A 24,728-nucleotide genomic window follows, 5' to 3' on the forward strand; every position below is an offset into this window, starting at 1 on the left:
AGAGGCACGCGTTACGCAAGAGAGGCGCAGCAGCCCGCGCGGGTGCGGAGACGGCGGGCCAGGACGAAGCCCCCGCCACTTCGGAGAGGCCGACAGATGGACCTGTTAGGCGTCAAAATACGGCCGAAGACGGCGTTACCACACAACCGCATCAAACGAATATCTTGATGGCGGGTGGCGTGCCGTCACGCGCGGCCGGAATCAGCCTGGCTGGAGAGAGACGGCAGGCTATTCCCCGGACGTCTCAGGGCAATTTTGGGAGACCACATTTCCACCCCTCCATGCCTTTGCCTCCCCGCAACTTCTCCTTGGACGCCCATTCCGGTTCACCTACGGAAGAGGAGCGAAAGTTTCTCCCATTCGACGTTGCCACGTGGCCCCCGCGTGTTTGGAATAAGGGCATTTCCGGAGTCGTTTTCGACCTCCAGTGCGCATACCAATGCTGGCACCAGGACGAAGAGCAGGTTAAACTTGCCTTTGACAATTTGGTCGAGTGGATCGGCGTGCTGGAAGGCTGGCGGGATCCCACCGATCGCTTTATGAATTTGGGCAGGTCCCTGCTGAATACATTCCGGATGCAGCTCACGATTGCATCCGATCCCGGCACCCCGCTCTCCACACTGCGCGCCCGTCTTCACACCGCTGTTAATAAGGCCGACACCTTCGCGAGGGGAACCCAGCCTCTCGTGGGACGGCAAGTTACGCAACGATCGGTGCGCCGCCCGTTGTGTCATACTTATCGACACGACGCATCTACATGCAACGCGCGAGGGGCGGCCAGAAAAAACCATTCCCTGGCTCAGCCGGCCTCCTCAACGTGGTGCCAGGGTCGAGTACTCTTTGCCAGAGAGGAAGCTAAGCGCCTGCTGCCCATCCGCTGCACGCGGAGAGGCAGGAGGCGCCGCACAAACGGGTTGGAAGGGCACCAGATGGAGCCATTTACATGGCTGCCCGCGGAGCGGTGTTTCTATCCGCTGCTGAATTCCATCGGCGCTTATCAGCGCTATACATACTGTTTGCGTGCCGTATGTGACGCGCAACGACAAAAGCTACTGCTAAGCGGAGACATTGAGCAGAACCCAGGCCCCATAGCAGTACTCCAGATGAACGTTTCTTGCCTCACGCCGTCAAAACTCGCAACATTAATGGCGCAAGGAGCAGACATAATAGCCATCCAGGAAACTTGGAAGTCGTCGCAGCAGATCGCCAGCATGCATGCTGGAGATTATGTGCTCTATGCACAGTCGCGCATCGGCAAGGGAGGCGGTGTGGCGGTGCTGGTGCGGAAAACTCTCCGCTCCAAGCGTATACCCCTCACCATCCCCCAGCATGACACCAGCCTTGAAGTGGTGGTGGCCCAGGTTGCTCTGGACCAGAACCGTGATCTTATTGTAGCGAGTGCCTATATGAGACCACCACCGCAAGTAACGCAATCCTTCAGGCGGTTAGTAAACTGCCTTCCAGCCTCGTCGCCGCTCCTGCTGTGCGGGGATTTCAAAATGCATCACCCACAGTGGGAGCCATTCTTGGAGTCTTCTCCAAGCGAGGTTGCTGCAGATTTTTTAGAACTGTGCACGGATGCGGGACTCACCTTGGTTAACACCCCTGGTGAGATCGCGTATGCCCGTGGTACAAGAGAACGATCCTGTATCGATCTGACATGGTCAAAGCATTTGACTGTGTCAATTTGGTCAGCTTCTGTGTCGCCGCTTAGTGATCATTATATGCTAACATTTACGCTGCATCAGGCATTTAAGGATACCATACCTTCGGCACCTATGATATTCTACAGTTGGGGGAAGTGTAAATGGGATTTATTTGTCAAGGACTTCGACGCACAACTTCCGGTATACGACTATAAAAAGCGGTCCACCGGCATTAAAGCTTTCACGAGAGCGCTTATTACTTCGTATCGACGACATTGCCCCCGCGGCATGCACAAAGATGGTCCCAGGCTTTGGGACGACACTCTCATGGAGGCAGAGCGGATTGCTACCGACAGCAAGGCCCGCTATCTACAGTTACCGACGCCCGACCGTGAGGCAGAAATGCAACGGACAAGGAGTCAATTCTTCCTCCTACTTCGAGAGCGCTTGCGTAACACGTATCTACGTCGCATCAGCAAGTTAAATCCAGGCGAACCACTCGCATGGAAATACATTTCCGGACGAAAAAAGGCATCACTTCCATCTCCCACATCATTGTTGTTGGGAGATGGTCAACACACTTACAAAACAGCAAGGAGAGCAGCGAATGCTCTCAATCGCATCTTTTTTCCACGCCACCCCTCTCACAAGGCAGTAAGGTTTTCCAAAGGCATCAAAAGACAGAACACATCTTTGGGCATTACTTCTTCTTCTCTTTTTAGGAAGCAGAACAACAACGAGTCTGCCGCTACATCTAATTCAGTTTTTTCATTCTCATCTAATTCAGAGCCACAGGATAACAGCGAAGCTGCCACCACATCTGGTTTAGTTGCTCATCTTCACTCCCCTCTTGATGCACCTTTTAATCGTACGGAACTGCTTGCTGCGCTACGTAAAACGCCGTATGGCAAGGCCCCCGGACCGGATAAAGCCTACAGTGAGGCGCTGCGACATATTTCGTCAAAGGGTCTTCGATTTCTTCTTCGTTGCATTAACCACAGCTGGACGACAGGTACGATCCCGGCTGAGTGGAGACGCGCTACCATCGTCCCACTCTTAAAACCCGGTAAGTCGCCGGAACTGCTTGAGTCGTATCGACCCATCAGCCTTACTTCCATTGTGAGTAAGGTTGCTGAGAAAATGGTACTGAAGAGATTGCTTTGGGTGTGGACGCCACACCCCCACCAGTATGCATATCGTAGTGTGCGTACTACGACGATGCAGCTGGCACATCTGAGACACGAAGTGGAGCATAATAGAAATCATTATTTCCAAGTGAATCTTCCCAAGAAGAGCGGTATTGGTAATCAACTCCACTACAGACCCCATCGGACTCTGCTGGCGTTGGTTGATTTCAGCAAGGCCTTTGACTCCATAGATCATCGAGTCCTCAGTCGCTTGCTGGCCAATATTCCGGGGGTGAATTGTAGAAGGTGGCTTAGAAACTTTCTATGTGGTCGCTACGCGAAGACACGAGTTGGTAACAGAAACAGTGATCGGCGTCCCATACTGCGAGGAGTTCCTCAGGGGCCGTATTGGGAACATATTTGTTCTCCCTTTACGTACACCCACTTCTCAATCTGCTGAACAGCTTTGCGGATGTCACAGCAGACATGTATGCGGACGACCTCTCTATTATCGTTAAGGGGCAGTCCCGGGAAGACGCCATTCCCACTGCCAACATGGTTCTTAAAAAACTGCATGCGTGGAGTCAGGAAAATGGCCTGGCCATTAGCCCGTCAAAGTGTGAAGCGGCTTGGTTCACACTCTCCACGCACACGGAGTCAGATTATGATCGTGAAGGAAAGCGGCCCCTGGTAGTGGCTGGATGTGAAATCCCAGTCATGACCATGGGGGCATCGCGAACCACGAAGCTTCTTGGCATGGATCTCGATCCACGACTGACGCTAAATGTGGCGGCCTCCAAGCAATGCGCTGCCAGTTCGCAACGGATATCGCAGCTACGCTGCATTGCGCATAAAGAGGCGGGACCATCTCCACATGACCTACGCATGTTCGTCATTGGATACGGTGCTTCCAAATTACGCTATGGCAGCGAGCTCATATGGGCAGTAGCGACGGATTCAGCGAAGAATGAAATGCAGAAGACGTATGCAACCCTGGCACGCATTGTCAGTGGAGTTCCGAGCACTGTCGACCCGGAATCCGCACTTCTAGAGGCTAATATGCCGCCGCTCCACGTCCTTTGCCTGCGCGCGCGGCTCTCCATATTTGAGAACACACGCGCATGTCAGATGGACTGGATGCGGAGACCCCCGCCTGAGCCACCACCTCGCGCAGTTTTCCGCATTTCGCCGTTATCTCGGGACGAGCTATATGCCTTCGTAGACGCATACACAAAGGAATATGGCATCACTCAGAGCTCACCACGCGAAGAGCGGTTCTTTCGCAGCTCCATTCCTCCCTGGTTTGCGGCCTCCGCACACCGGGTCACCATTGGCGTGGAACTTCCGACAGACCACTCAATTACCGAGGAACAGCTGATACGGGAAAAGCGCAGAGTCAGCGAAGAGGCTCTAGCGCTGCACAGCCATCGTTCGTGGATATTAGCGAAGAGCGGCGGCGTAGACGTTCCCAAGTCAGCCGGGGTTGGAATCCTGCTTTCATCCCTCAATTCATCGGAGATAATAGAAAAGGCCAGTATAAACTGCGGTGCACGCCCATGCAGCTACAGGACGGAATCCCGTGCGCTGCTTCTAGCCCTGGAAAGGCTGATTATCCCTCGTATCCAGCACAGGCATGAAACCCTGCTTGTGGTTGCAGACAGTCAGTCTCTTCTTGCGGCTTTAAACAAGGGCCCGCTCAGTCAGACAGACTGGACGGAGGATCAGATCTGGCAACGTCTCTTGACACTGACGTGTGCTGGCTGGTCCGTGCGCCTGCAGTTTTTCACGGACATTGTGGAATACATGCTAACGAGCTTGCGGATCAGTATGCGACGCAGACTATGGAGACTGGACAATACACGGAGCATGGAATCGCACATATATGGCATACGGATCTGCTGACATGTTTTACTACCCAGCTCACCAATAAGTGGCGTAGTACGATTCGTCAAGACACTCATCGCTACTTGCTTTGCGGCACAAGGCCATCAGATCTCAGCGGCAAGGACCTGATCACTCAGGAAGTTCTTCACCGTCAAGAACTGGTTCACCTCGCAAGGGCAAGGTGCGGCGAATCTGAGCTCTGGGGTCGACTATACTGGGCTGTGAGAGATTGCACGAACCAATGCCGTTTCTGCAACATCTCACCGGAACAATCTGCATATATGCGCTCCAACAACGATCCAACTGCACCGGGGACGGACACTGTTCCCCCGTCGGCAAGGGAGGAAGACGTCTCTCCAGTAAGGAGACGGACCATCACACGTCGTCGGAAGGAGAAATGTCCGTACTGCGATTCTACATTGACGGGATTCTCGAATCTCGTCAGTCACTGTCGGTCATTTCATCCGGAACATCCTCCACCGCTTCCCGAGCTCAAATGCGATTTCTGTGACATGGTTTTCCCCACACGTAGAAGCACCGCACAGCACAGAAGTCGCTGCGCACACAACCCAGACGCCACTCGACATCGAAACAGAAGTGCCAGGAGGCGATCTCTGCTACCACAGGATCAGCCAGCTTCCACAAGCGCGCCAATTGGCCCGCAGGAGGCCTTGCACCATCTGCTTCCAGAATGTCCAGGCACCTTGGCTGTGCGCCAACGGCTGGGCATTGAACAGGACCTCTGCACCGAAAAGTTCTCTCAATGGCAGTTGCTTCATAGCAGGAAACTTTTGTCGCTGCTCGACCACCTCTTCGGCACTCAGATGGCATTGTATAGCTAGACGCGCTGGTAAGAGTAGAAAACAAAAAAAGTATTTTTTTTGTTGAGGAGAAGAGCGCCGGTTTACGACGACGATGGATCGCGTGGCCACGCGACAAGAACAGAGAAGACCTTTACGAGGCTAATGTTCCTCTTTTGCACATTTCCCATTGTTTGCCGCCTGTGATGGCTGAGGCCGCTTCCTGCCTGGACTTGAAGGCGTCTGTTTTTCATTTCTCTTTACCGCAGGAGACTCGGCATCTCTTTCGGTGCCGCGTGGAGGACGGCACGCTGGTGGAGCTGACACGGCTCCCAATGGGATACAAGGCCAGCCCGGAAATTCTCCAGATTATTATTTCCTTGGCAATTGTGGGGGTGACGACGGTGGTTCACTTCCTCTGGGCTGCGCCTCCATTGGTGCGTATCGTCGTATGGATCGATAATATGCGCATTGCAGGTTCGAAAAGCGATGTGACATTGTGGGAGGCCCAAGTGCTTCGTAATGCGGACGGCCGTCACGCCGCGATGGGGGAGGAACGCGAATCGGGCGCCACGCAGTACACCTTTCTGGGGGTGCAGTTTGATCTCAGACACACCAGACGGTGTCACTGAGTGAGAGTTTGTCCGGTCTGTATGCGCCATGCCGGCGCTCAATTCTTTAACCATCGCAGAAATGGAGGTTACGGCGTCCCGCTTTTTGAATGCGGCTGCCATTTTGGGCACGCGTTTATATGACTACTACTTTTTTATCAAGGCAGTGCGACGACGATTATCCGCACTTCACCGGGGAATGGTGCTGGAGACATCCCCGGCGAACCTTCCGCCGTCAGCGGTTGGTTTGGGCGAGAGATTACGACACATCATCGAGAATATAATCGTAAGCGAGTGATCAAGCCCACAGAAAAGGCATCGGCCGCCATCATCACGGATGCGTCGCTCCATGGATGGGGAGCCGTTTTTATTCCAGACTCCGGCGACGTTAAAATTGCCGGAGGAAAGTGGGAGAGGAAGTCTTTTCTTATCATGCAGGCCGAGGCACGCGCGGCACGCTCAGCCTTATCGGCCTTTTCCGCCATCTTGCCATCCACCATGGGCTTTTGGGTGGACAGCGCTTCGCTGCAAGGAGCGGCGAATAAAGGCAGCTCAAAATCGCACGCTCTGACGTGAGAGCTGCGACGGATATATGAGTTTTTGGACTCTCGCAGATTACAGGCATCCTTTGCCTACGTGCGGTCTGCAGAAAACCCCGCAGACGGCATATCGCGCGGTCGTGTTTTTACACTTCAGGAATTGGCGAAGGGGTGGGACTTGCGAAGGGGAGCGGCAGGGTCTTGTGGTTGGAAGACCCTAAAGCCTGCCACTTCGTAAGTAATTATCTTTCAGATTCTAGCTGAGGACAAAATACCATGCGAACGGTCAATAGAATTTATTGATTGGATAAAAAGGAACCATTGAGGCGATTAACTAACGCTGCGATAAACCTCTTTTTCCTTATCTTGTTTGGTTTCTATAGGAAATTTCAGGATCCGGCCAGCGCCAAAGAAGATTATTCCCCTTTTTTTTTTTTTTGTCGGGAGCTTGTGGAGAGCATGATCGTGGGAGGGCTGGCTGCCTTAATTAATTTATATGTGTCCTGACAAAAGGAATGCGCTTCTTTACGACACTTTTCTACCGCATGAATTTTTTGGAAGAACACGACTTTAGGGGAGCAGGGAAGCGATGGCGGCTGGATTACTCTTATTTTTATTTTACCTTCCCACCCACCCTCTTTCGATTCCCTCCATGCGGCGGCGTCCCTTTGGTTGGAAGAACCCAAAGTCTGCCACTTCGTAAGAAATAAATAAATAAATAAATAAATAAATAAATAAATAAATAAATAAATAAATAAATATATACATATATATACATCCCATCCGAATAGAGTGAGCGGGCCGCGACTGTGGCTAACGGATGATATATAAATGTACACTTCCTAGCTTTTACACTTGGAGGATATGGTGAATCCACTCTTGTTCCATTCATCCCCTTCTTATTCCTATCTGGTCTGTTTTCTATTATAGATAACTTGAGGATTCGGCCGACGGCCAGGAAAACACTGAAGGTTCGAAAAACTCATTTGTTCAGAAAGGCGTTGAATTGTTTGACCATTTCTTCGGTCACAGAATTAAAAAATGTTGAAAAAACCAATGGATGTTATGTGTTGTTTTTCGCCGATTTTTGGCGAGCAAACGCGACCAATTGGTTAAGGCGACTGCCTTTTTTTACGGAAGCTTGTGCGAAAAGGAAAGTGAAAACGGAGGCGCGTGCGCCGCGAGGTGCGAGAATACAATACCGCCGAGCACCTTATCACCGCAAACGACTCGACACGGGTCGCGCGTTTCCAAAATTTGGCCCGTCCACGTCTCAAAGAAGCGGCCGGGCTCCTTCTCCGGCAATTTGCGGGGTCGCTCCTGCCGCAGTTTCGGTGCGTATGGCGGCACGTCTGCGGGATCGTGAGGACACGACAGTCGGGGATGCAATATGTTGAAAAAACAAGAGCCAATGTCAAAAGAGAGAATTCCCCGCACCGCCGCACAGCATCATACGGAGGCCACACCATCCACACCCTCAGCTGCATGCTTTCAGAGACACGCGGCCTCCCTCAATCCTCGTACTCGCATCGTGCCTCAAGGCGGCGCTCTTCGTCTCGCGGCTGAAGGATGCACCAATAGCTTCACAGCTCTTGACAGGGGCCCCGCTGAACCACACTCCTCCGCAGCCCACTGGTCCGAATACCGCAAATCCAAACAGAAGTCTCCTTGCCACGCGCGGCACCACAGACTGCGGTCTTACCATCTCGGGGCCTTCCGCCAAGACCCTCGCAGCGGTGCGGGGAACTTCCGGACAACACTCGTGGCCCGTGTGGGGGCGAGTCAATTCCACGAGATCCACGAATCTCACTCGACAGCCGAAACTCGCCCGTGCATATCCGCCAAGAGAGCTGCCTGTAAAAAGACGCATCCACGTCCAGTAAAGCGGCGGCTTCGTTCCACATTGCGCTAAGATACTGTGAAATGTGAAATGGCAGAGCAACCATGACCCCGGCGTCCTCATGGGCGTTGCTTGCCTTTGGCCATGCGGTGAACCACCATCCCTGTCCTGACGGTTTGTCCAACACCGCCGCAAAAGGCACCGCCAGACCATTCTGCGACGGTCCCTTCCATGGCTCTACAAATAATACCCGCCCTTTTCACAAGCAGCGCATGCTGTACGGAGATCCTCAAATTCAATTCGTTCCCATCGCTCGTCGAGGTGACGGACCGTAACACAGTGTCCTTCCACAAATCGTCAACAGTCGCGCGCCTTTGTGTTTAAAGAGTTCCCTTTCCTCATCCCAAGAAGCGACGTGGGTCTGACGTGCGCGCCGAAGAACACAACTCCAGAGCCACAATGCCCAGACACGCGACAAAAAGCTGACCGGGAGAGTAATCCAATAGGTAACTCAATGGCTCCACACACTGCGCAAACGCTGTTTTCTTCTGTCGAATTCCCGAAACCAGTGGTCTCTTTTGGGATTATTGAATGCCTCGAGGTTCGGCTTGTCGAAGTTCCATCCCGTAAACCCTCGCACTGTTCCTATGGATGCCGTGACGATGGGAATGATAGATAAGCCGCTTGAAAGCAAGCACACTTCAAAATAAATATGTCAAAAAAAAAAAAAAAAAACAGAGAAACTGGAACAGATAACAAAATACTTCGCACAGCCCCGTGGTCTTCATAAGCCCCATACAATTGAACCCCACCGGCGCCTTCTTTTCGATCCTGTGGGAAAAATGAGCTTGCTGCGTCTGAAACATTTTGTTTTTAGCAAAGCTTGAAAGAAAAAAAGCAGTTTAAAAACAAAACACGGAACCGTCTTGGCGGCAAAAGCATTCAAATGAGAATAAAATCTGATAAGTCGATTGAGAGCCAATTTATACACACACATAAGCGCATATATATATATATATGTCTACATGCTGAAAAATTGGTGAAGATTGGTAGGGATTTTTCCCAAAATGATGATTTCAAAGTGCTCTGTTTACTTTTTTCGGCTGTGAATAACGGCGAAGGAAGGCCTACCGTGTGAGCAAAGAGTGTACTGTTCAACCGCTTGCAGTGCGCCGATGAGTTGCACCATAGTAGCTGTAGAGAGCGAATCACCAAGCATGACGGCTCCTCGACAAGATCGTGTGACCAAAAATTCAAGAACAGCAGAAGGCACAACTCGGGCGCCGGCGCTCTCTCCAATCCAATCGCATTCTTTTGAGCTTTCCTTCTCAGTTGCGGCAGGCATTTGCCACGATGGAAGGACCGTAACGAGCTCCTCCACGGTTTTGCGAAGGGCATCAATGGTTTCTAATTGTAGCACATGCCCCTCAATTTCAAGATGAGGCCACTGCGTGACCGCCACACAACACCATGACAATTGGGTATATCTTGATTTTGATGCCATTGCGGACCTTAATCCAGTGCATTGAAGGTTTTCGTGTGCAAAGCGCCATCCCCACTTCGCAAGGAAATCCTCGTAGGTCGTAACATCGCGGCGGATTTCCTCTGGTATATGCACGGGAACGGAGATGGGTCGAATGTCTCGACGCACGTACGATTCTGCAGTCGTCAAAAAAAACTCTAACCGCAATCTTTCATGAATAGCATGCGGATCAACAATGTACAATGCGGGTGGGGGTAAATGATGAGACTGCGGCTGCTTACACAAAACTGGAGGCACACCCATCGTTGGCATGCCATTAATTGACGTCGAGGGGGGAGATCCAATTTCATCAAATGGAGAGGTGTCTGAATGCTCATCCATGTCGTTCATTTGAAGAACAAGGAACTTTCGATCCCATTGTGCAATGAGGTGCTTCGCGCGGAAGGGACAAGGCGTTCTCTCCTTATTCTCCATCTCACCGGGACCCGGCCACACAGATGGACCAGAGTAAGCGCGAGGCGCAAAGAGAGAGGGATCAATTGTCAAGTGCATGGCGGAGCGCACCTGTGAGAGTGTACTTGTGCCACACGAGTTTCTACCCAATTTTATTGGAAAAAAAGGGGTTCGCCGCGGGAAGGACGAAATTGGGGCGCCACAAAAACACCGTGCTCTTTTCGTACCGTTCACGGAAGAGAGGCGTTGGGCCAAAAACGATACGCGCAGCGCTGTCCCCACAATTTTTTGTTCGCCCGAATCATCCTTTGTCGCCATCAGTTTCCCCACAACAGAAAGAGGATCTTCCCTTGTTGGTGTGTGGATTGCCCTCGCTGTATCTGTACCCAAACCACACAAGTACTTTCTCTCCGCTGACTGAAACATCCTCCGAAGCGTGGCATCGTTGCTCTCTAAGAGGTTACCCTCCAGAAATACAATGATCGGACACAACGTAGTGAAGGAATTTAAAACCTGAAGATATACTCGGTGTGACTCATCCACAACATAACACGCCGTGGATTCTGTGTGCCTGCAGACCACGACTGTGCCTAACGCAGAGGGGCGTCGGCCCACACGTCTGGTTGCATCATGTGCATCCCACGCTGGGATGAGGAACAAGACGACAAATTTGCCGGGATCCACCACAACTTCGCGAAGACGCGACGATGCAATTCCATTGGAGCATTCCAACGATTCCGCGCAAAGGCGGAGATGTGGAAAAAACGAGAAAAGGATACGGTGCGCAGTGCGAAGTGTGCATGAACGATCGCCATCATCATTTTTGCTTTCCAGTTCCATTCGCCGCCGCTTTTTTAACTGCTCCACCATTTCTTTACTCCTTTGCACCGGGTAATTATGTACATAGAAGACATCAGCGTTATCATTGGCAGCTTTATTTCGACCATCACCGCTGTTACTCAGATGTAAATAAAACGAGGCACTGCTTCCCGCGCCTTCGTTGAGGGAAAGATACAAAGGTGCAAAAACGCATTCTACAGCCATGCGATACGCAGTTGAGAGAAGGGCCTGCCGTTCAGCGCGAAGTCGATATGATGTGTAACTCCATCCTGCTGCACAACGCTGTCGTACAGGCATACAGTAGAAGAGATTACGAACTTCGCAGCGCAGGTGAAGAAATAACGAAGAGGGTTGATGCTCTTTTTGCTTCTTTGCCAACAACCGTAGATATGCCTGTAGTTTTGTTGTTAACACCGCAGAAATGCCATTCCAATGGTCTTCGCCTTTGTTTATCTCTGTGCCTTTCCAATGCCCCTCAAAGAGTATTCCCATGCCTTCTGAGGAGTGGGCCGTGTCTTGAATACCGCGTGTCCTTTGCAATGACGATTCCACGGCACAAGTTAGCCTTACTTCTTGACTGACAGCCGTGAGATCTGACATCCGCTCTGCCTCTTCGCCATGGCAGGAGATCAACTTGGCAACGTCCAGCTCACCGTGCCGTTGACACTCGCTCGTGAGTTCCACGGTGAAGTACGACGCGGAGGGCGCGGCCACCACTCGGACCTCACGAATGGACCCCCGCAGCGGCGGCGGCGGCAGTGAGCGAAGAAACTGATATACCGCTTCCACTGCGACGGAAAAGGAAGGGATACGATGGGCAGCGCGGATCCTGACCGCATCGTGGCGCTGGAGTACCGAAACGACGCCCTGTTGGTCACTTCTACCGGCAAATGATGCGGGGAAGATGAAATCACGTTCCATTCCACACCTTCCCCCCTCCTCCTGCACGTTGTGTGTCCAGTCGTGGCAGTGATGGGGGTGGTGGGGTCCTTCTAACGTAAATGACAAGGACACACCCACACGGAGAGAGAGAGAGACAGAAAAAACAAAAACAAACAACAACTACAACAAAGGGAGCGGGAACGGAGGAAAAACGCATTTTACAACAAACACTCATTAAAAATAAACGAAAACGTTTATTTAATGTAATTAGTGGAAATTTTTATACGGCCGGTTGGCTCTTCACATTTGGCAGAAGCACCCACTCCCCCACTTTTTTTCTTTTTTTTTTTTTCCTGCGCAACGCGCAAAACAAACAAACAAACAAACAAAAAAAAAAAAAACAGATGGTGCTGCAAACAGCGAGAAAAGCGTAAATACTACTACTAATACTACTAGTAATAATAATAATAATAGCAATGAAAGGGGGGGCTTACATACTTCCATACACACACAAACACACAGACACACACACACACACACACGTGGGAATGAAGCAACAACAACAAAAAAGGATCTCTCTCCCTCCCCGAAAAAAAGAGGATCGGAGAGAAAGAGAAAAATAGAGAAATAGAAAACAAAAGCGAGAGGGAGGAAGGGAGGGTGTGTGCGTGCATGTGTGCGATTATGTTTCCTTCCTTTTCACATGCCACACCTTCCCCCCTCTTCCCCCCAAAAGAAATAAGCAAACACAGCTCGGAATAAAATAGCTCTTAAAGGGGGTTTTGTTGCTTTCAAATAATGTTTTTTTCATTTTTATACAAAAAATATTTTTATTTTTACATTCAATCAAAAATAATCAAAATTTTTTCTTTTTCTTTTGGCTTTTGATTTCGGGTTTCATGTTTACGCCACTGGCATTGCTCAAGACACGCCCCCCCCCCTTTTTTTTTTTTTCTCTTTCCATTCGGACGACTGCTTCAAATTTCATCAAAATACATGATAGACACTTCAACCTGTTCGATCGGATCAAAGAATTTTGTTGTATACGGTTGCAGGCAGTCCCCCACCGCAATTCTCACTGGTCGAATGGATCTGCAAGAGACACGTAGTGGCGTCTCGGACGTATCATCACCAAACCGCTGCGAAGTAAAGCGGCGAAGGGGTTGAATGGCATGGCGTACGTTCAAACGCATCAATGGATGCATCCCATTCGTCACTACCTTTCCCTTAGCTCGGCGTTGGGCGTACTCCCTTTCCGCAGCTTCCAAAATTCTCACCTCACCACGTGTGAGAGCGTGCGTGTGCAAGTAGTACATTCCGGTACTGCGCGTTCCCAACAGTGTTGCCTTCTCGTCACATTGCATAAAGTCTTCCTTGAAGCACGGTACAAGGTACGGATGACATTTGGCTTCGTCAGGTGTCAAGCGTTCTTCCGGGTCCCACGTCAGGCATCCAAGAAGAAAGTCAAGAAGCAACAGTGTCGATACTGTCTCTCCGGCGTCGTCGTCATCATCTCCATCGTATCTTGAAGGGGACGTCGCCGTTACTAAGGGGTATGCTTCCTTGGCAAGATGCGTGTCGGTATGGTTCTTTTGCTGTCGCATTTGCTGCGTTTGTTTATTAGATATGATTGCCTCTTCCCTCTCTTGAATGTGAAGAAGCTGCAGGAGATTAAGGACCTGCGCGGAAGGGCGTTCGGTATTCGGTGTTCGTTCAACTTGTAGAGATGCGAAAAGGTCCCGCATTTTCCCATCTTCTTCCTCCTCCTTTTTCTCCTCCACGTCGCCAGACGAAGTGCGCATTTCGTGAAGCCTCTGAAGCACCTCCGGTGGGGGCATACCGAGCACTGTAATGTGTCGCTGAAGAAGTTCTTTGTCGGATTCCGCAACAAACAGAGGAACGCCCGTGGCAAGCTCGTAAACGACACAGCCAAGTGACCACATATCAATAGCGGGGCCGTAGGGAAGCTGCAGTGCCACCTCCGGGGCGCGATAGAAAGTACTCTGCGCAGGATAGACACATGATTTCCCCACGTGGGCTGCACCAAAGTCAAGTATTGCTATGTGTGATGTGACCACGTCATCTTCCCCATCATTTTCTATTTCCTCAGAAGCTGCCATGCCAGGTATCCCTCTCGTATGCAATGAAAACAAACTGTTGACTGAATCTAGAAACAAAGGGCTGTCGTGCTCCCGATCATCACCATCATCATCCAGTTTAGTACCATCCCTTTCTTGCTCCTCCAGAGAAATTTGTCGTTGAATGTCGGGTGGAAAGGTTACATCGGACAAGCTTCGATCAAAAAGCGCAATGTTCTCTGGCTTTAGATCTGCGTGAGTGACGTTGGCATCTGAGAGAAGCTGCAGCATAACCACCATTTGAGCCGTCATAGCCCGCGTGAGTGCCATTGGCATCGGACGGAAAAGATTTACCCGGAGCAGTTCCTTGATGTCCAGTCCAAATAAAGGAATCGCGAGGATTTCATGTGAACGGAATGTCAGACGTGTCAACACCTGCGGGATCCACCTCCTCGCCTCTGGTTTGTTGTGCCACAGAAAATCCAATATGTCGGCTTCCCTCCTCAATGTTTCGGCGTAACGGGGAAGATTTTTCGCTATTTTCAGTGCACATTGTTTTGGTATGGGTCGGGCTGCATAATCAAGAGCTCGCACCACAATCCCGTACGTGCCACGGCCAAGAACGTCCATACACTCAAAGCGGTATCCCACATGGTCTCCAGGGATGATGCGATAGTTATGATCGTGATCATCAAAGGACAGAGGAGAAGGCTCGTTCTTCGCTGGCTTCAGTCCACTGGGAGGCATAGAAGCCAGAGCTGCGCACTTGGCGTGTGCCCCACAGTAGTACACGTCTTGAAACCCCAAGACTTCCTCCTTCTCGTACGCACTGAGATGACACCCACATCGCGCCAGGGCTTCCAATGGGGAAACGGGCAGTTCGTTGCGTCCACACGTCCCAAGCTTACAGCGTTGGGGGCTCTGCAAATGACCTTCCAACGGTTGCACCGGATTGGATTTCCACGCCTCCGTTTGTGATCCTTTTGTCTCATTCTGTAAAGATACCGGTTGCATTCCCCGGAGTGAATCTCTCAAAGTGGAAGACGAGAGAGGATCCACCCATGTCCTTTTCTCTCCTTTCTTCTCCTGCAGGGAATCCATAGCCACTTCTGGCAACGGCTCCAGTCTAAATGAAGTGTTGGGAGTACTCCTTGGCAACCCATACCACACGGGTGGCAAGCTGCATGCGACGGTGGAGTTGGGCTGTGTGGAACTGCATGATGTCTTATTCGTTTCGGTGGCACCAAATATCGGCGTTTCGTTGTACGGCGTCGTTATCTGCACACCACCGAGAATTGACATAAAACATAATGACTCTGGCGTGGCGGAACTCTGTTGAGTCTCGATGAAACATCGTTCGAGTTCTGCCTGATCCAACTCGCTCCATTCCCCTTCCTTACTTTCTGTGAGCCTGCTTAGAGAGCGAGTGTTAGCATTCAGGCCCGACAGATTCCCCACCTGGGCTATGTCACTCATACTGAAGTGAAGAGGCGCTGCAAAGAAGAAGAAGAAAAGTCAAAGACATAAAGGGGAATACAACAAATAACAGCAGCGGCAGGAGAGAGAGAGAGAAATAAAAAAAATAAAAAAAAAAGGAAAACAACAATTCCTCCACACACCAAAGAATACACATGCAAACAGACAGGCGGAGGCAATTCGAAAAACCAGGCAGAGTTGAATAATCGTACAGTACAGTTTGTGATTCTCTCTCTTTTTTTTTTTTTTTTTTTTGGAATAGTACAAGGCGGTGTTAGAACACCTGTCGAGGCGGCAACAACCCGCCAATTACGCCCACGCACATATATATATATACATATATAATATGTATGTATGTATACACGAAAAAAGAAAAAAAGAAAGAGAAAGAGAAAGTTGTAAATGGATAACACATTTCACGCATACAATACACTCATTGTGTTCCCAAAGCAATTCCTCTGGCTCATCATCACACTCATAAATAAAATCGAAGCCACATAGAACAAAAACAAAGGGCCACACGCAAGTAACAACCCTTGTAGAAGCGACACCCGCATGTCGGTAACCCGCATTTCGTCGACCGTCATGATGTCCATGACTGTAAGCATAAACACAAATGGCGACAGGAAAACAAAATACATCTTCTTTGGATCACCTCGGGTAAAAGGAGCACCAAATTTCGCATGAACTTCGTGTCGATAGTCGAAGTCCGGAAGGTATCGACGTGGGAAGGCGTAGTACGGCCGTGTCCACGAGATCCATCGAATACCGAGGCGGCGAAGATGATATCCACTACTCTTGACACGATGCTGTGATTCGCCATGGCTCGGCTGAGAAGAGACGGCGGCCTGTTTGTCGTGTTCCCACCGTTTCGTCTCCAGCGACACCCACCAACCACTATTTGTCAATACAATGTACGCAGCAACAAGCAATATAAAACATAAGCCAATGACGACAACGGCCAAATAAACAGGGGCCAAAGCTTCGCGTTTGTGCGGGACAAGCACTTCTTTTTCCTTTGGGGGGAAAAAAAAACCTTCTTCTTTCTTTAAAACAGTTCGAGGGGCGTAGTAATGGCGTATGGTTCCCATGTAGTTAAATAAGTACAGGGTGAAGAAAGCCAGAAGGACCTGGAGCGCCGTGAATACCTCCAAGAAGACATATCGAGAGTAAAAACAAAAACCGGTTGAATGTGAATCCAGTGCCGTACCAACAGCCGCATGCTTGAGACGAAACCGAGGCGCATTTGGGTCCTCCGCAAGGAATGTGAGGGTGTCCACCGCCGCGTCCGCTTCACAGGCTTCCCAGCGAAAAAATGCATTCCCCATCACCCCCCCGCTCCTGTTCACCATATATATATATGCACACAAAAACAGAGAGAGAGAGAGAGAGAGAGAGAGAAAGAGAGGAAAAGCGAACGGGAAATTGTAAAATAGAAAGATAAACAATAACAACAAAAAACAGAAGCATAACAATACATCATTTCCCATTGCTACGTATATATTATATACGCAAGGGAGTGTGTGTGGTATGCATCCTTCAGGATTTTCACAGGCCTCTGCCCCTCTGCCGTCGCGCGTTGTTCTGTGCCTGAATCTCGTCAAAGTGACGCTCTGCCACAGACTCGGCAGAAGGTCCCACAATATCAGCTTCACAGAGGGCCATCGAGGAAGACAATTCCGCGTCATTGCGCTCTTGTTCCTGCTTGCGCTTCTTTTGTCGGTCTCTGACCACATCCAACTTCCTCCGCAAATTTTCAGCCTCGTACTCGGCTTCTTCAACACTATCAAAGAGACCAATTTGCTTTAGCATTCGGTGGAGTCGTACATTGCACTCATAGTCCAATGCCTTCTTTTGGGTTTGCCACATATCCCGCCGCTCCTCCGCGTCCACACCCGTAAACTCTAGTCTGTATTCATGTGCCTCTGCCGTGGTCAATGCTCCGTGCGTGCCGTGCGTCAGTGGATAGTCCTGGATACCAAACAGCGCTCGCATCGGCGCCGTGTGGTTCACAAGAATAATCTTGCAGCTACTCATCATGCTAATGCCAAGCCACACCGGTGCAAGTTGAAATGGAAAAAGGTACGATAAGAAGACAGGTCCAGCAAAACATTGACCGAGCAGTGAAACTGCTACGAAGGCGCTCCAGGTGAAAGTCATGTGCCGTTTTATCTGCCGTATCCACTCATCGAGTCCGTCATTAAAACCAATTCGGCGCTGCAAGTGATCGCGAGTATTTAAAAGCGTCAACGTGGCCGCAACTCCAATCGTTGGATCCATCGTGACACCAAACGCATAAACGATCATGGACGAAGTCACCGCACTGGCCCCAACAAACTCACTCAGCTGTTGTGCCGGGATGCACAAACTGTACCACGACCCCGCCATGGCAACGAGATGAAGGAGCACCAGACGCACGTTGTCTGTGTGATGGTTACGGAAAATACGCTCACGATCATTTTTAAGCTTTTGTGCGGCAACCTTCTTTTCCCACAGGATTGCACGGGGGTGGTCGATGATCGTCTTGTAATCCTGGTGAGCATCCTGCAGTTCAGGCAGCGCGCAGGCCACGCGGGCAAGGCAGCAGTCGCCATAAATCGTTGCCGGAAGCAGCAACATTCGAAAAACAGCCCCACCAACAACCAACACACTAAACGGATCGCATACACCGATGCTATTTGCGGTGAAGAGAGCGATGTTGGCTAGGGCGGTGGATAATGTCCCAAATCTACAAGCCGGTGTGTCCCGCAACATCGTTGCACCGGAGAAGCAGGGGTGTAATGTGAAACAATGATGTATGTGATGCCGTCAAAGTCTAACCCTTATCGCCCACCCTTCTCTCCTGAGCTGCAGACACACACACACACACATTTAGGGAGAGAAAAAAGCAGAAGAGCACGGAATCAATAGAAAGAAATTTACACAACGACCCCATCACACGCTGCAATACACACACGCAAAAAAAAAAAAGAAAATAATAATACCCACGAATAAATCGGATAGGTTTCAGTGCCCCAGGACCCACCCCTTTACGGATAACATGTATCATCCTCAGTTACATAGCAATAAACAGAGGAAAATGAGTGAATACAAGGGTATCCAAAAAGCCATTGAGATAATGAAGAGTAAGAGGGGTATGTATGTATGTATGTGGGGGAGGGATAGGTCAGTGTACGAATCGATAAGGCATTGAGTTTTCATGTGCGATTCTCCGCGTCCAAAGGTGTCCTAAGCTTGTGACTCATCATGGCAGTGGTGGTGGCGGCGGAAGCACGCTGCGCGTATCTATGCATGCACACATCACGTGTGCTGCTGAAACGATTCTGTGGTGAATATTCCTTCCCTTCTATTCTGTTATTGACCGCCTTTCATTCACGGGTGGTGTGACGTTTAATCAGAGGCCTACAGTGCACAAGAGCAAATGATGGAAACAAAAAGAGAGAGAGAGAGAGAGAGAAAAAAATTAGACAGAACTCTCCCTTCTTTCCTCAATGGAGAAAAAAAAGGCGGGTAAAGAAACATTCGCACAACACACACGATACCCATCAGTTTTCATTGATGCCGGCTCTTCTCTTTAACACATTTTTTTCTTCCCTCTCAGGTGCCCCGCCGTCTCCATTTCCATGCAGATTCAGAAGTACCGCAAACCAATGGTGACATCGCATGATGGCTCACCACGTCTAGTCCTCCTCAGACGCCAGTGCGCAGGAGGGAGGTCGATGCTGTTGGCGCGGGGTCGTGTTAATGAAAATATCATTTTGAGAGTTGCGTAGCAGATGAGCCACGGCTTCCTTGACACTGTCACTGCTGCTCATGTCATTGACGTCGGTCTCAACACCCCCTGCAATTTTCGTTGTTGTTCGCCCCGGAAAAAAGCCTTCGCGCATACAAACATTGAGGCCCTCACGCAGAAGTCTCTCCCTCCGCTTGAAGTCGTTCTTCCAACGCCGTCGTTCCGCCGTTACCTGCACATCATTGTGTGAATCGCAGCTACTCGTCCCCTCAACTTCGGCAACGTAAGCCCGAGCGGATGGCGATTTTTGTGTGTGCGGCTCTCCTTGCCGTTTCATGTGTGCCGCGAGGAGCTGTTGCAACACAGCCTCGGCGTCAGATGATACCAATGTATGGTCATTGGCGTGGCGGGGCGTCCTACTTGTGCCGCTGAGTTGCCCGTAATCTTCCTTTTTGCTTCTATGACTGACGACGGCATCCGCACCGTTCCTCACAGGATGGCTCAGCCGAAGTTCTTTCCCTCCTTCACCCCTTTCCTCCTTGTCTTCCTCGTCCTCCTGCTCCAACCACTCAAGCGGTTGTGTCAGCAGTCGTCTTACTTCATGCAGTTCTTTCCTCACCGCCCGCAGCGCGCAGGATGGAGGGAAGTTGGTTGATGCCGCAATGTCGACATCCACGCGGCGTTCAGTGCCAATTGGTTGGTTTTCTCGTATACCGAGAGTCCTTGCGAGGGCATCTGCGCCCCGCAGCAGTCGCCGCACCTGACTCAGGAAGCCATCGCGCTGATGGGACCAATGACAAAGAGCTATGGCGCACTCCTCCGTAAGATTATCGATCTTCTCATCAAGCGTGCCCAACTCACGCTGAAGCTCTTCAAGTTCTCTTCGCTTTTTTTGCCTCTCTTGCTGCATGTGTGCCAACGTGGTATGGAGGGTGTTGCAGTGTGTCGTTTTTGGCCGAATGTACTCTTCCTGAATCCGCATGACAAGCGCATTCGCATCGCGTTGCAGAGCCGCTGGAAGGTACGTGGCAGCATCGATCAACGGAACACGGTTGTGGCCTGTGTGTGGACCAACAAGCAGCGACAAACCGCTGCAGGTTGTGTGGCAGCTGGTGCAGTAGTAGTCCTCCACTTCACCGGGAAATATGGAGCAGGGGGAGAAGCACATCTCTGTCATCCGACCAAATCGATCCTTCTTCTTGTTCTCTTCGTTAATGTTGTTGTTGTTTTTGTTGTCAGCTTTGTAACGCTCCTCTCAGGTCGCTAAACCCCCCTTTCTTGCGTGTTTCCCCGCTTCCTCTCCCTCCCTCCCCTGTGGATTCGCACCGGGTCCTCCAGTGCACCTGACTCCTTCTATGATGTCTCCTCTATTTCCTTCTATGCCAATGGGGTGATCTGCGAGAGCAAAGAAATGCATGGGGGCAGAAGGACAAAGAATCACCGCACTCCTGCACAGTACGCACACACAAGCACCCTTCTCTCTCTTTCTCTCTTACTCCACAAGCAACAACAACAGCAACAACAAAAACAAAACACCATGGGACTCACAATTTCGTTCTCCTTCGTTTTCCACGCAGCCCTTCGTCAGACTCGGAGGCACCAACAACGGCTGTCAATGAAGATGAAGACGCCGAAACGAAAGAAACGAGCTTTTGCCTTTTCCTCCGCGGCACCCAACGGATACGTGTGGCGCAGACGGTCATGCCCAAATCGCTCGTTCCTTCCCTTACAACTTCCGTTGCGCTCCACCACTCGTATGCCCCACGCATACGCGTTAATGCCGATTCCAAACTTTCTTCTTCTTTTTCTTTCCCGTCCTCTGCATCAGAAGCCACGCTCTTGCTGTTTTCCTGCTGCAACAGGCGCAAAAAATCCCCCTCCACATTGTTCACACGCTGCTCGCAGAAGTTGATTACCTCACAGGATGGATTTGCTGCGAGGATCTCCGACAATGTATAGAGCAGTTGCGGCCAGTCCCTCGCGTTGCCGTAGAGAGCATCGCACAGCACTACCATGTCGACGCGCTCCAACTCCTGCTGTAGCGCCAGAAACGATGGAGACGGCCCAGCATACGGCCATGTCTCCTTCGGCCTCGACCCAAGGGATATCTCGTCTTCTTGTTGCTTCTTCATTCGCTTCTTTAAACGCGGTGGCGGGCCCCATCGCAGCGCCAGTGCCGTGCATGAACCCTGCCCGTTGCTCCTTAACCGTATCCTCGCCGCATTCATCTCAATATTCTTTTGCATCAGCGGCAGGAGTTCCTTCAGGTCCGTGATAACGACGCGCGCCCCTGCCATCGCCAGTGCAATGCCGAGGCAACCAACGCCAGCACCGAGCTCAACCACGCGGTATGCGCTGGCCTTGTCACGGAGCACGTGCTCGTGCAGATAACGCAGGGCGACGGCGTTACTGTTCCACAGCACTGCCCCAAGCTGATCCTCGGCATTTTCCAGCTGTTGCTGCAATGATGCATCAAACGCATCCGTGGCCGCTTCCACATTGTCATCATCACCATCATCCACCGCCCAGTGCACAGTGGCGACGTTCCCATACGGGCTCTCAACCTCCTTCACCACCCAGCGGAGCATCCCCTACATATATACATAGCAATTATATATATGCATATATGTATACACACATATATTCATGGCGATGGAAAAAAAAAAAAAAAACATGTAAAAAAGGAAAAAAACAACAACAACAAGATCATCACACACATACACATACACACACACAAAAAAAAAAAAAAAAGTGAAGAGAAGAATATAAATTGGATGATGGCCCTTAAGAAAGGAGGTGATGAATAATACCAAAAGGAAGAGTAAAATTGTTTATTCTGCGAGTCGCATGGAACGATAACGTTCCTGCAGTGTTCTTTCCTTCTGCTCAATTTCCGTTAAACGGCATGTGGCATCATTAATTCGCCGTTGCATCTCCTGGCGCTCAACCTCACGAATGGCACTGTAAAATGCCAACCGACGTTGTGCCTCTTCCAGCCGCCACCCCCAGTACACACAGACGCGATTTATGATGTCCTCGCCACGCAGTTCCTTCCGGCTGCCAGCAAAACAAATGCGCACCATGCGTTCCAGATGCTGGTAGGCTTCGGTGTCCTTCGCGGTGTTAGCCGCCACCTGCTCGCGCTGGTGATGCACGAGTTCTTCCAGCTGCACAGTTGCCTCCGTGGCGCCAACATCCTTCCAAAAGTCCGCACTATCCTCGCGTTGCACCGCAGCGACACACGCCGCCAGTTCAATGGTTGTATCCTTTTCTTCTTCGTTTCCTCCCCTTTCCTTGACATATTCTTGCGTGTTGTTGTAACGAGCACTACTGTCCTCCTTCTCTCGCTTTGCCTTCTTCGCCAAAAACCCATCTGGCACCACCTTGGATTCAAGAAGATCCCTCGCCGTGGCGGGCAGCTGCTGCTCCACAAGAGCACGCACGATGCACCATGTACTTTCATCCTTATCGTCATCTTTTTCTTCCTTCTTCTTCCTTTCCTCCTCCAGGTGTCCCTTTTCCTCTTCCCCATTCTTCGTCGTCATCATCAATTGCGTCTTCTCTGTGGGAGACGACATGTGGTGGCGAACGCGCTTGCGGTTAAGAAAGACGCTTTCAGACTCCACCAACACGCGTCTTTTCGCCTCGCGGAGCCACGATCTCCCTTCCTCCGTGGAGAAGTTCAGTGCCGTCAACGGCGCCTGCGAGGGCTCACTTAGGGAGACGGTGTAGGAAACTTCGGCCTCCTCTTCTTCCTCCGCTTCATAATCCTCGGGAGTGGCAACCGCCACGTCGAACTTGTCTCTTGACACACGTCCACCAAGCAAGGGTTCCGGCAGTGTGCCAAACAAGTCATCGACAGATGCACGCGCCCCCACCACAGACTCTTGTTCGGGCAATATGGCTTCGGGCAGCGATGCAAAGAGATGGTCAAGATCCGCAGTGGCAGGAGAAGCACCTGGCGCAGCACTGCTCTTGCTGGTAATTGGCGGCGCCTTCTTCTTGTCTTCCACTTGACGATTCGCAGAGCCAGACGTGCCGCTTGCCAGTCGCAACAGTTCCACGTTGATGCCCTCAGAAACCGTAGCCTCTTGTTGGAGGCGCGTCATGTCCGCCGAGAGGTTCTTCACGAGCTCACGATGTTTTGCCTGAATCCCGGCCTCCTGTTTGTCTGCGCCGAGGTCTATGGGGCGAAACACGCCTTTTTGGCCGCGCTTTGACTCGTCATTTCCCACATCGCTGCCGCCGCTGCTGCCAACATCGTCGTCCTCAAGGATTTCGTCCTGAAGCCGCGTGTCGCTGGGACCTGCGCGGTCCTCCAACATGGCGCGTTCCATGCGTTTCTTTGCCTTCGCTGACAGGGTGCCAGATTCGATGGCCTCGCGATTGCTCTGCAGCTTTGCAAGAAAACTTGTGTGTTGCAACTGCTTTTTGCGTTCCTTGCGTAGGCCCTTCTTGCCATCCTGATTGGCCAGACGACTCACAGCGAACTCCACCATCTCTTTTTCAAAAACATCCGAGTTGACAGCATCTGCCTTAGACGCTCTTGTCTCATGGCCCTGATGGTAGGCGCGATGTCGCCTGCGTTCCGCCAAAAAGTCCTCCAAAGTCAGTGACTCATTCCTCTTGTTGTTTCCGCCCTCCTTCTGCTGTCGCTCGTACTCGAGGGCGTCAAGGAGTGTGTGGTAGTGCTCCTCGCAGAGCCACGCGGGCCGGTTCATTCCAGTACGATGGCGCAGCTCACGTGCGATGAGGTTCCACTGATTTGTGAACAGAGACTGCAGCTGCACAAGCTGCTCCTCTTCCTCTGCTGTCCATGCCTCGCGTATGTGCAGGCGGGGGTCAAGGTAATTCTCCCACCGCTCACGGCACTGCGCCGCTGTCTTACGCACCAACATGGAAGCCACACGCTCCCAGTTCTGCAAACCGTACACTGTCAATGAGGCCCGAAGCACCTCATCCTCACTGTTTGTCCATGCACCGCCCTTGAAACGTATCCGTGACATCACCCGACTCTTCCTTATTCCCTCTTTCTTCTGCCTATTGTACGCATTTCATGTGAGGCAATGAAAGACGGGGGTAAACACACACACACACAAACATACAGAAACAGGCACACAAACAAAAAACCAAGCAAGAACATTACAAAAGAAAAAAAAAAAAAGAAAAGAAGCGAACACAGTTCCATGAAAAAACTTCAGATGATTCATTAATAAGCGGCAAAGGGAAGAAAGGTATATGGGATTTAAGAGCATGAGTGACAGGCGCACCAGGGAACTCCAAAGACATCGCACCGCACCATGTTTCACAGAGAGCCAAAAATAAAAATAAAAAGG

At 50.9% G+C, this 24,728-nt stretch overlaps 8 protein-coding genes and 1 non-coding gene across 9 annotated transcripts, besides 29 other annotated features; all 9 read right to left on the reverse strand.

The window, feature by feature from the left end:
* Positions 1–792: a mobile genetic element.
* Positions 1–853: a sequence feature (heterozygous, Esmeraldo-like haplotype).
* Positions 793–5,529: a mobile genetic element.
* Positions 854–1,272: a sequence feature (haploid, Esmeraldo-like haplotype).
* Positions 1,273–6,498: a sequence feature (areas not merged during assembly with more than two copies in the genome that could not be assigned to a particular haplotype).
* Positions 5,531–7,327: a mobile genetic element.
* Positions 6,499–7,900: a sequence feature (haploid, Esmeraldo-like haplotype).
* Positions 6,798–7,028: a mobile genetic element.
* Positions 7,051–7,327: a mobile genetic element.
* Positions 7,312–7,380: a microsatellite.
* Positions 7,901–8,333: a sequence feature (areas not merged during assembly with more than two copies in the genome that could not be assigned to a particular haplotype).
* Tc00.1047053506519.40 (uncharacterized protein) lies at positions 8,085–8,660 on the reverse strand (the record flags this gene model as incomplete). The annotated part of the gene is made up of 1 exon (XM_808007.1): positions 8,085–8,660. The coding sequence occupies one exon, from the start codon at positions 8,658–8,660 to the stop codon at positions 8,085–8,087; it is 576 nt and encodes a 191-aa protein (XP_813100.1).
* Positions 8,334–24,728: part of a sequence feature (heterozygous, Esmeraldo-like haplotype) that runs on past the window's edge.
* On the reverse strand, positions 9,538–12,144 carry Tc00.1047053506519.51 (hypothetical protein, conserved; the record flags this gene model as incomplete). Its single annotated transcript, XM_808016.1, has 1 exon — positions 9,538–12,144. The coding sequence occupies one exon, from the start codon at positions 12,142–12,144 to the stop codon at positions 9,538–9,540; it is 2,607 nt and encodes an 868-aa protein (XP_813109.1).
* Positions 12,473–12,508: a microsatellite.
* Positions 12,539–12,585: a microsatellite.
* Positions 12,607–12,647: a microsatellite.
* Positions 12,899–12,973: a sequence feature (AT_rich).
* On the reverse strand, positions 13,083–15,659 carry Tc00.1047053506519.60 (protein kinase domain, putative; the record flags this gene model as incomplete). Its single annotated transcript, XM_808008.1, has 1 exon — positions 13,083–15,659. One exon carries the CDS (start codon positions 15,657–15,659, stop codon positions 13,083–13,085), a length of 2,577 nt encoding a protein of 858 aa, XP_813101.1.
* Positions 15,755–15,777: a sequence feature (AT_rich).
* Positions 15,895–15,914: a microsatellite.
* Positions 15,983–16,020: a microsatellite.
* Positions 16,025–16,055: a repeat region.
* Tc00.1047053506519.70 (uncharacterized protein) lies at positions 16,076–17,011 on the reverse strand (the record flags this gene model as incomplete). Its single annotated transcript, XM_808009.1, has 1 exon — positions 16,076–17,011. The coding sequence occupies one exon, from the start codon at positions 17,009–17,011 to the stop codon at positions 16,076–16,078; it is 936 nt and encodes a 311-aa protein (XP_813102.1).
* Positions 17,034–17,067: a microsatellite.
* On the reverse strand, positions 17,208–18,413 carry Tc00.1047053506519.80 (hypothetical protein, conserved; the record flags this gene model as incomplete). Its single annotated transcript, XM_808010.1, has 1 exon — positions 17,208–18,413. One exon carries the CDS (start codon positions 18,411–18,413, stop codon positions 17,208–17,210), a length of 1,206 nt encoding a protein of 401 aa, XP_813103.1.
* Positions 18,821–18,911, reverse strand: Tc00.1047053506519.85. Its single transcript, XR_008255359.1, has one exon. It is a non-coding gene; the product is annotated as a C/D small nucleolar RNA (snoRNA), TB5C1C1 (small nucleolar RNA).
* Positions 19,096–19,116: a microsatellite.
* Tc00.1047053506519.90 (hypothetical protein, conserved) lies at positions 19,340–20,569 on the reverse strand (the record flags this gene model as incomplete). The annotated part of the gene is made up of 1 exon (XM_808011.1): positions 19,340–20,569. The coding sequence occupies one exon, from the start codon at positions 20,567–20,569 to the stop codon at positions 19,340–19,342; it is 1,230 nt and encodes a 409-aa protein (XP_813104.1).
* Positions 20,897–20,923: a microsatellite.
* Tc00.1047053506519.100 (hypothetical protein, conserved) lies at positions 20,937–21,980 on the reverse strand (the record flags this gene model as incomplete). The annotated part of the gene is made up of 1 exon (XM_808012.1): positions 20,937–21,980. The coding sequence occupies one exon, from the start codon at positions 21,978–21,980 to the stop codon at positions 20,937–20,939; it is 1,044 nt and encodes a 347-aa protein (XP_813105.1).
* Positions 21,985–22,040: a microsatellite.
* Positions 22,049–22,102: a sequence feature (A-rich).
* Positions 22,103–22,128: a microsatellite.
* Positions 22,129–22,162: a sequence feature (A-rich).
* Positions 22,224–24,398, reverse strand: Tc00.1047053506519.110 (hypothetical protein, conserved; the record flags this gene model as incomplete). The annotated part of the gene is made up of 1 exon (XM_808013.1): positions 22,224–24,398. The coding sequence occupies one exon, from the start codon at positions 24,396–24,398 to the stop codon at positions 22,224–22,226; it is 2,175 nt and encodes a 724-aa protein (XP_813106.1).
* Positions 22,852–22,929: a sequence feature (CT-rich).
* Positions 24,474–24,571: a microsatellite.

The sequence above is a fragment of the Trypanosoma cruzi genome, genomic scaffold, assembly GCF_000209065.1.
Source record: "Trypanosoma cruzi strain CL Brener 1047053516589 genomic scaffold, whole genome shotgun sequence".
NCBI classification, from domain to species: Eukaryota; Euglenozoa; class Kinetoplastea; order Trypanosomatida; family Trypanosomatidae; genus Trypanosoma; species Trypanosoma cruzi.